The sequence below is a fragment of the Puma concolor genome, chromosome B1 (genome assembly GCF_028749965.1).
Source record: "Puma concolor isolate L17-30 chromosome B1, mPumCon1.1.hap2, whole genome shotgun sequence".
NCBI lineage: Eukaryota > Metazoa > Chordata > Mammalia > Carnivora > Felidae > Puma > Puma concolor.
Window position 1 is genome coordinate 29,188,956 of NC_141670.1, and position 10,811 is coordinate 29,199,766.

At 35.4% G+C, this 10,811-nt stretch overlaps 1 protein-coding gene across 6 annotated transcripts in view; it reads left to right on the top strand.

Moving 5' to 3' along the window:
- Positions 1-10,070, top strand: part of WRN (WRN RecQ like helicase) — a 151,080-nt gene extending 141,010 nt beyond the window's left edge. For 5 of the 6 annotated variants that reach the window (XM_086703370.1, XM_086703371.1, XM_086703372.1 and 2 more), the window contains 2 exons: positions 3,824-4,041; positions 7,030-10,070. In XM_086703370.1, coding sequence (XP_086559496.1) covers positions 3,824-4,041; positions 7,030-7,149 — 338 coding nt within the window. In that variant the 3' untranslated portion in view covers positions 7,150-10,070. The remainder of the gene's footprint in view (positions 1-3,823; positions 4,042-7,029) is intronic. The other variant, XM_086703373.1, reaches the window with a different exon arrangement.
- Positions 10,071-10,811: the final 741 nt, after the last annotated feature.

Here is a 10,811-nt window from a genome sequence, read left to right on the forward strand (position 1 = left end):
GGAAAATTAAGGGTGGCTTCCAAGGGACCTGCCACAAAACTAGGAGTAATATGATCTCTTTTAAAGCTTTGCAGCCAGTGTTCATTATTCTCCAGTAGAAATTTTCAGCACTTACTTTCCTTTAAAGCTAGGGCAGGAGATGTATCTTTAATGCTAGATGCCCCTTATTTGCAGGTATATGTTGTAGGATGACTTTAAGATAAAAATATTGGGGCGCCTGGGTGGCGCAGTCGGTTAAGCGTCCAACTTCGGCTCAGGTCATGATCTCACGGTCCGTGAGTTCGAGCCCCGCGTCAGGCTCTGTGCTGACAGCTCAGAGTCTGGAGCCTGCTTCAGATTCTGTGTCTCCCTCTCTCTCTGCCCCTCCCCTGTTCATGTTCTGTCTCTCTCTGTCTCAAAAATAAATCAACGTTAAGATAAAAATATTAAGGGTACTTACAGAAATGTGTAATGTGAATATAAGGATTTTCTAATTATATCTAGAAATTATATTCAAATTATAGTACAATAACTTTATACATTTATTAATCATTAACAGTGGTTTAAAACTATAAGCAAATGTTTACACATCATACTTTTATGAAAAGAAGACATTCTAATTTCAGAAACACATTGTTTCAAATGGAATAAAATATCTCATTTTTCCTTTCAAAATAATTCATTGAATCTATGATGCCATGATAATTCAAAGTTATTGAACTATGTTTCCAAAGAATTCGCTTGTATAATGTACATTTACAGTATGATGAAATTAAGGATGTATAGTTTATTTACCCAGGACTTAAATACCCATAGAAGAAAATAAATGTAATATAATATAGTCGTGTTAGTTGGCTGGAGTACAGGAAATTTTGTATGGTTTTTCTAGGGCAGCACTATCCAAAACGAAATATGATATGAACCATACATGCAATTTTATTTTTTTAATTAACAAAATTTTTTAATTGAAGTATAGTTGACACACAGTGTTACATTAGTTTCTGATGTGCAGCATAGAGATTCAACAAGTCTATATATTATTATTCATATATGCAATTTTAAGTTTTCTAGTGGCCACATTAAAAAAGCAAAAGATAAAACAGAAAAGTAAAAATAAACAGATGTATTAATTCTAATTATATAATTTATTTTTTTTTTAATTTTTTTTTCAACGTTTATTTATTTTTGGGACAGAGAGAGACAGAGCATGAACGGGGGAGGGGCAGAGAGAGAGGGAGACACAGAATCGGAAACAGGCTCCAGGCTCTGAGCTATCAGCCCAGAGCCCGACGCGGGGCTCGAACTCACGGACCGCGAGATCGTGACCTGGCTGAAGTCGGACGCTTAACCGACTGCGCCACCCAGGCGCCCCTAATTATATAATTTAATTAACTCAATGTATTAAAAATGTTACCAATTTTAGCATAAAATCAATATAAAATTATTGAGATATTTTGTTTATTTTTTGTACTATGCCTTTGAAATTGTGTATGCATTTTATATTTATAGCATATGTCAATTTTGATAGTAAATTGTAATCGAAAATACTTGATCTGTATTTAGCTTTCATAAATTGACAGCTGAATAAAGTAGATGAAGATACTCAATGTGTTCCAAACGTATGTAAAATTTTTCTGATAAGTGAATCAAGTGTCAGTTTTCAAATTAAAAAAATTTTTTTTCAACGTTTATTTATTTTTGGGACAGAGAGAGACAGAGCATGAATGGGGGAGGGGCAGAGAGAGAGGGAGACACAGAATCGAAAACAGGCTCCAGGCTCCGAGCCATCAGCCCAGAGCCCGACGCGGGGCTCGAACTCACGGACCGCGAGATCGTGACCTGGCTGAAGTCGGACGCTTAACCGACTGCGCCACCCAGGCGCCCCTCAGTTTTCAAATTTAATTTTAAATTAAGTTTGCTTAAAATTAAGTATTGAGTTCCTTAGCCACACTAGCCACATTTCAGGTAGCTACATGTGGGTAGTGCTTATAGTATGAGATAGCACAGTTATAGAGGTAGTTTGCCAATATGTATGAAAACATAAATGTGTTTACCCTTTGAACTAGCAATCCCACTTCTAAGAATCTAGAAATCTGGAAAAATAAACATAATGTAATGTTCATTGGAAAAAAAATTTTTTTTTTTTGAAAGAAAACCTGAAGACCTGAAAGGGAGCTCAGACACAGACTTCTCAGCCATTAAGAAATTAATGAAGTAGTAAAATGGGCCAAATTTCTGTGGTGTTTGGATGGTATAATGGCCAAAGGGCAAGTAGAATTTTAGTTGGTTGATAGATTTGGCAGTCACATTGCTAATTTTAGTACATTTAGAGTTAATCTTATGTTTCCAGGTTTAAAAAAAATTTTTTTTTAATGTTTATTTATTTTTGAGAAAGAGAAAGAGTGAGAGAGGGTGTGAGTAGGGGAGGGACAGAGAGAGAGAGAGAGAGACACAGAATCCGAAGCAGGCTCCAGGCTCTGAGCTGTCAGCACAGAGCTTGACGTGGGGCTCCAACTCACAAACCAGGAGATCATGACCAAGAAGCCAAAGTTGGACGTTCAACCGACTGAGACATCCAGGCACCCCTTATCTTTCCAAGTTTTTGATTAGAATCAGTTTCACATTTTAAAACTTTAAAGTTAGAAAGAGTAGAGGCGAAATCATTGATACCCCATGGTCTTAGTTTTCCATTAGCTGTGTAACCTTTTCTCTTCCTGTTGCGTTTTTTTGTAACTGCAGTGTTTTTTTTTTGTTTGTTTGTTTGTTTGTTTAAGTCCAAGAGTAGCAAGATAAGATCTTTGAAAGGAGAATATAAACCTTGAAAAGTGGAATAATTGAAAGACCGCCTTTTCAGGGTGGCATTGTGAATTTGAATTGGGTGTCAGAAATGTTTTATACTAGTTTTATAATTACATGAAGATGAGTGAATAGATTCTAAGCTGCTTAGTTTTAAGCTACTCCTAGAACATTTCACATGAATGTGATGTTGGAAGTGTTTGAAACATAAGTAGTGGTCTGTGGGAGATCGCTAAATAATTTGTAAAAGGTTCAGTGAAGACACAACACACAGTTGAATCAGTTCTGTTGAGTTACAAATTAAAAATTCCTTGTTATTTCTTTCTCAGAAAACTCAGTTACTATGCATTTTAAATAGTGTGTTCTGTTATGCTACACTATCTATTGAAAGGATCTTTTTTTTATTAGCATTTTATTTACAAGTGTGATTACCTTCTATCTTAAGAATAAGTCATTTTCATGGGGCACCTGGGTGGCTCAGTTGGTTAAGTGTCCGACTTTGGCTTAAGTCATGATCTCATGGTCCGTGGGTTCAAGCCTTGTGTTGGGCTTTGTGCTGACAGCTCGAAGCCTGGAGCCTGCTTCAGATTCTGTGTCTCCCTCTCTCTCTGCTCCTCCCCCACTCGCACTCTTTCTCTCTCTCAAAAAATAAACATTAAAAAAATTTTAAGAATAAGTCATTTTCAAAAATGATTGTAATTGATATTTGGAATTTGAAGCATAATTCCTTTAGAAACAGTTCTGTAGATAGTGGTTTCTCAGGGCACCTCACAAAAAGCAGTTTGAAACATAATTTATATGAATTCGCTGGCATTGACCTGACTTTGAGTCTTGGAGGCAAGGGCTAATTGCAGGTGGTGCACAGGTGAGGGGAGGACACATTTTACTTAATTTCTGTTTGTAGGGCTGTAGGCATTTGAAAGAGGAACATTTTCTTTGGACACCCTCCTCCCTGCTTTCTACAAAATATTTCACTATTTTCAGCTCAGAGCTTTCTAAAATGTTCTGTGTAATTTATTTTTAAATCTTATTTTTTCATGCTTTACAGATATAAATAAAATCAAACTTATTAGAGCATTGGTTCCTAAAAACATTGACACATACCTTATCCATATGGCAATTGAGATCCTGGAAAAAGATGGTGACAACAGACGGTTAGACCAGCTTTCCTGTGATTCCACCAGAAAGAGATGTTTCCCCAACTCTGAAGAGAGCTGTTCAAGTTCTAAGAGAAGCAAGGAAGAAGAAGTAGGTGCTAATACCAAGGTGTTAATTATATGTAGAATTTTCATACAGTGTCAGTTGGTTCAATTTACATATTCTAATACTAGAATGCTGTATTTTTTAAATGTATAAATTCTGATATAAGGTTACTTTTTAATCTGTGCTTTATTTCTTTTGTTTTTCATAAATCTTATTTGAGGAAAGTGATTTTTTAAATGACAGAAAAAGGGACATGTAGCCCATCTATTTAGCTTTTTGTGTGGATTATCAGCTTAAATTTTACGTCTACCTCATCCTGGCTATATGTAGCCTGACAATTCTCTTTCTTTCATAGACATAGTTAATATTGGCTTTGAGCATTTGGCAGTTTATGTAGTTAATGAAAAGGAAAACAAATTTTATTACAAATACCCCCCAAAGTCAGTGTGTCTGTCATTCTGTCATTCATCATGCTTTGTTCCTATTATACTGAATCTTTCAGGCACAGGAGTAATTATTGTACATGGTCCTGAGTATATCCCAGCATACTTTTTGCATGATCAGAGAAAGATCATGAGTTTAGTATTATTTTAGATGGTATATTTATTAAAATTAAATGCTTTGGAAATTATTGCTCTGCATGTTGGATGAGATGACTGTTCTTTGGTAATGATTCTATTAAATGATTGAATAATTTGAAAATTTAACCTTCAGTATCTTGTAGCTGAAATTATATGACTACATGATAAAAGTTGTGAAAACTAATAATTAACTAGAAAGCATAGTAGTAGGTGGTTGCTAATATTTATGGTAGGGCATTAGGGATTCCATTTCAGTTCTAAGGTAGTCCTTGTGGGATTTCCAGCAGTTAAACTGCTTTTCTCAATAGTTTAAAAATGAGAGGAACTGGTGTTTTTAAATTCTGTACTTCAGTTAGGTTTGCATTTAGACATGTCCTAGATAACCTAATGAAATTGGATTAAATTGGACTTCTTTTCATTATTTACACAATTGAGCTAGCTATAAGAAGGACATAAAAGAGAATATATGTTGGGATGGTGGTAGTGAAATTTGGCTTCTGTTTCCCAGCCTTTTATTTCTGAAATCTATACCAAGTGCCTAAAACCTTAATTTTTATATTTTATTTTATTAAAAAAAATTTTTTTAACATTTATTCCTTTTTGAGAGACAGAGCATGAGCAGGAGAAGTGCAGAGAGAGGGGGGGAGACACAGAATCTGAAGCAGGCTCCAGGCTCTGAGCTGTCAGCACAGAGCCTGATGCATGGCTCAAGCCCACTGAGCTCAAGCTCACTGTCAAGATCATCACCTGAGCCAAGACGCTTAACCAACTGAGCCACCCAGGCACCCCTAAACCCTTAAATTTTTACCAGCTTCTACCTATCAGTAAAGGAAAAGGTCTAACTTGTTATTTTTTCCTGATTATCGGTACACATTTATGTGAAATACTGTATTTAATAACATATTAGCATTTGGCTTTTCCCTTATCGAAATAGCATCAGATGCCGACAACAGAGTGGGGAGATTTGGGGGGACTGGGTGAATGGGTGGAAGTCATGCTGAGCCTACTGGATGTAGTCCTCTCCCCCCACCCCCATTTAGAGGAACAAGGTTATTGGGGCTAGGAGGTGGATTAAGAGAGGAGTGAGCCAGCCAAAGTATTTTTCTTTCAACCTCCTCCCAAGTACAGAAAGTATTCTACCCTGAATACTGTAGAGCTGGTTTCACGTATTTCCTATGTGAACACTCATCTTTTCTGCTAACCTGGGTTGTATCTCTTAGTCTATTTCATCATAAGATTATGAGTTTTCTAATACATAATAATGTGAAAACAAATTCACACACAAATCTGTTTTTAGACACAAATCTGAAGCAGGCTCCAGGCCTGATGTGGGGCTCGAACTCACAAGCTGTGAGATGACCTGAGCTGAAGTCAGACACTTAACTGACTGAGCCACCCAGGCATCCCTTTGAAACCATTTTGAAACATAATAAAACATAACAAGTAATTGATGAACAATATATAGGTAGAGTTTTCATTCTTGAAATTAAATAAATTATGCTTTTTACCTTAAGGTAACAGACACATTATACCTTAGATGAGCTCACCTTATCATAAATCTTTCACATAGTTCAATAACTAAACCAACTCTGCTAGACTCCAAGGTATACTCCTGTCAGACTGATTTTTTTGTCATGTTAGTGTGAGGCTCTGTGGTCAAACTGAGATAACACTAATTAATACCATTTTAGGCTTATGGGACATAACTTAAAATTGTTTTATCTTTTTCAAGTGCAGATCATAAGGACACAGCCACTGCCTTTGGGTTCTTAAAAATTTTTTTTCAGGGACTTTTTGACTTAGGGTTCTGAGGCTTCATTTGGTGTACAAATAAATCCCCTAAAATTGTTAGAAGTGGATCTCCAGTTTTTAGCAGATTCTCCAAAGAGTCTTTGAGCCAAAAAACAAAAATTGTTTTCATTTATTCACTGGCTGTTTTTTGAGTATCTATTACGTTTTGGCAAGTCTGCAAGATGTCGGTGGTTGCTGAAACCACTCTGTAGTCAGTCTGCCATTGGAGACATAGAAATATATTTTTTCAAATGCTTAATGTGATTCTGTGTGTGTGTGTGTGTGCGCGCGCACACACATGTGCACACACGCCCAAGCAGATGCCTTCCTCTGAACATTAAATTAACCATGTTGGTCAACCTAGAGCAAATATACATGAGACATAAATCTGAAATAATACCCAGTTCTTTCCTTCTCAAATGTGTGTGTATGCTTAAGTGCCTAATAATAAAAAAACAAGATGGCAGGCATTTGCCTAAAGAGATGATACAGTGATTTTGTCTCTGTTTTCTTTATTTACTTTTCATCCAGAAATAAATCCTGTAGCTCTCACTATTTTGTTTTACTCAGCAAGGGAAGGGTGGTGGGTGTATATTCATTCAGTAACCTATGTTACTTTTTACAACTGACATACATTTTCAATATTATAAATATGTCTTTTTCTCTTTCTTTCCTATAGATTTCACTTGTAACCTCAATGAGAAAATTACCTGAGTGGTTTGCCAAAGAAAATGAGACTTCAGCTGAGACCAGCAAGCAATCAATGGCCAAAACAAAAAAGAGAGGTCTTTTTAGTTAAATTGGTGATTGCCAGAGGAATTATGTGTGTCTTGCTGTATTATAAGAGGGGATCTTGTTTCATTTCTGAAAATAGCGGGGGCCAACATTTCAGTTTAAAAATTATTCTAATCTCTAAAGTAAAACTCACCTATTTGTTGAACAGCTGGCATCTCCTTGTACAGTTACTTGAGTCTTCTGAGAGCCTGAGTGAGTACATCATAGAATAGAGTAATAGTTTCCTTTAAGATTGCTTTAAGAAACTCTGTTACTGCTCAGTTTTCTAATCTCTTTATTTCAACAGTATATTTGGAAATTTTAAGGAGTGGTGATTTGATATAAATAACAGATTGGTAGTTGTGTGGTGATTGTGCGTGTGATATAAATTCTTCATATATTACCAAAATTCATTCTTGTGAATTAAGGAAGCATAGTTATTTTACAATTGTCCTTGCTATCTTTAGAAGAAACTCTTACATACATTGATAAATGGTATTAGTAAACCAGACCAGTGAAAATTAAGCATTTTGGATTCCATGTAAGTAGGGAAAAATAATATTACAAAGGAGACCAATTGCATTGGGCATCTGTGCCCTTTGATTTTATATACTACTTTTTTTATTTTTCAAATAATAAATTCCTTCATACTGAATGTTACAAAGATATATATATGTATATATATATATTTTTTTAACTTTTATTTGCTTAATTACTTTGAGCACCTTTAGTTTTTGAGGATGTTGGATTCGATTCTAATACTTCTTTATGCAGTATGTGCAACTTTAGTATCAAACCCATACTCTGGCACTGGGTTTTATAAACCATAGTTAATATAACTTTAACCAGTTCACCATATGGCCTTTAACTGACTTTTCTGTGACTAAAGATAATTGTTGTTAATAAAGAAGAAATATTGCAGAAGAAGTAGAAAATCCAGAGAAATGAAAAAAAAAAAAAAATCGCCGGTGGTTTTACCATTAGGTAATCAGTTGACCCCTTTTGTGTATCCTGCTAAACCTCTTTATATTCACTTTATTTCTTTGTTATATTAATAATACATGAATGTATTTACTTTGTAAACACTTAAGTGAAAACACAAAGTCCTCTGTAATCCCATTTCTCACCATGTCAGTACCAGCCCCTTTCCAGAAGGTAGACCCTATTAAATGTGACCTATAGCTCTCTAATCATTCTTCATTCATTTACATGCTTTACATATACATCTACACCCACATTCTTGCTTTTCAACATGAATCAGAGTGCACTACGTGCAATTTCCTGCAATAAACTCTTTTCACTTAATATGTTATGAAGAACTTTCCATTTGAGTATATATATTGGTCTGTCTCATTTTTTTATAGCTACATACCATTATATCTGATGAATATACTATAAAGTTATATAATCACTTCTCTCGGTGATTTTTGTCATTTTTCTAAATTTCAGATTATGTCTAGAAGTAGAATTAGTCAAATTTATATTTCACTTGAAATGCTCTGAACATTTTTTTTTCTCATGTCATTAAGTTGTTTTCCACAGATCCTTTTTTTGTGGCTTTCTATAGTACAGGGATTCTGAAAGTGTGTGGTCTGCAGACTTTTAGGAATCTTTGAGCCCCTTTCAGGGGACCTGCAAAGACAAAACTATCTTCATCATCTCAAGACATTATCTGCCTTTTGTCCTCTGTTGCGATATGTGCCGAGTCGTGAGTAAAACCACTGGTGCTTCAGTGCAGATCACGGCAGTGACACCAAATTATTGATTTTACTAATTCTCAGTCCTTAACACACTTTGCTCTGTACCAATGTGTGATGGTGCCCTCCAGAAAAAGCACTTGTTTAATTGTTTGAATTGTGAATTGAATTAGTTCTTTTTTTCCATGGAATACCATTTTTACTGAAAAGAATGACAAAACTGTGATTGGTTATTCAGACTTGGGTGTTTGGTGAACATTTTCTCAAAACTGAATGAAGCCACCCTATCACTTCAAGGAAAACTGATGGTTATTTGTTGCCAGTGATAAAATTTGAGATTACTGGTGGAATTCATAGTTTTGGAAAACTTATGTCTGCTACCAGGAGTTTGAAAGCTTCCCATAATATAAAGACTTTTCTAATGAGATGTTAATCCTGTGGTTAATACATTTTTTGTTATCGTACAATGGTTTTGTCAACATTTAGAAGATCTGCATAACTCAGTGAATTAATATTTTCTGGATGACTAATATATGATCTTATAAAGTCATGCATGGGGGGTAAATGATTCATTCAAACCACACAATAGCCCAGTGGATTTTAATGTAGCAGAGTAGGAAAACGTTCATTTATACTTTCAGATATAAATGTTTCATATTACGCACTGCACCCAATCTTTAAGAAACTACAGGTGTCCGGGACACCTGAGTGGCTCAGTCAGTTAAGCGACTGACTTTGGCTCAGGTCATGATCTCAACGGTTCATGAGTTCGAGCCCTGCGTCAGGCTCTGTGCTGACAGCTCAGAGTCTGGAGCCCACTTCATCCTGTGTTTCCCTCTGTCTGCCCCTCCCCCTCTTACACTCTGTCTCTCACTCTGTGTCAAAAATAAATAAACATTAAAAAAAATTTTTTTTTAATAAAAAAAAAACTACAGGTGTCCAGCTTTGGTATAGTTCCAAAGAAGCGTGTCTATAATTATCTCGAAAAGCTATTAAAATACTCCTCCCCTTTTGCAACTACTTGCCTGTTTAATGTCATACTTTTCTTCAGAAACATCAACCAAAAGAATGCATATTGAAACAGACTGAATATAGAAGCAAATCTGAGAATCCAGACACCTCTGTTAAGCCAGACAATGCAATTCTTCTCACTATTTTGTGGGGGATATTTTTTAAAGATGTATTTATGTTACCATGTGATGGATTTACTGCTGCTTTTTTAAAATTAATAAACATTTCTTTAAAATTTCTCAGTTTTAATTTCTAAAATGGTAAATAGTGATAGATATAACCAACATTAAGAAAAACACTTTTGGGTCCTCAGTAATTTTTAAGAATATAAAGGAGGTCTGAGACATACGCTGACATAGTATTTTCTTATATACACATACTATGAATTATTTAGCTGATTTCCTATTGTTGCACATTAAATCACACCCAATTTCTCTCCTATTTTAATGCACTGCTTTGAACATTCTTGAAATGAAATATGGTAAGAACTGATTAAGAACTGATGAACTGGACTTTAGTCTCCCAGTTGTATCATCATTCTTCAGCAATTCTTGGGCCACAAGCTGGCCTCAGGTTCATTCTTAAAAACAAAGGGTTTCTGGGGGCACGTGGGTAGCTCAGTCAGTTAAGCATTCAACTCTTGATTTCAGCTCAGGTCATGATCTCACGATTTGTGGGATTGAACTCTGCATCAGGCTCTGCACTGACAGTGTGGAGCCTGCTTGGGATTCTCTCTCTCTCTCTCTCTCTCTCTCTCTCTCTCTCTCTCAAAATAAATAAATAAAAGCTTAAAAAAACAAGGGGTTTCTTTTAGGGTATTTGTCTTATGCTATCTCCTCTACAAAGTATTCATTAGGATCTCTTTGTGTTGTTTGTCATTTGGAATTTTGATTATGGAGTCAGACAACACCCTGACATTTATTTAGAATTTATTTAAAAAAAAACAAAAACCTGTGTAGAATAAGAAAAGAATATAGAA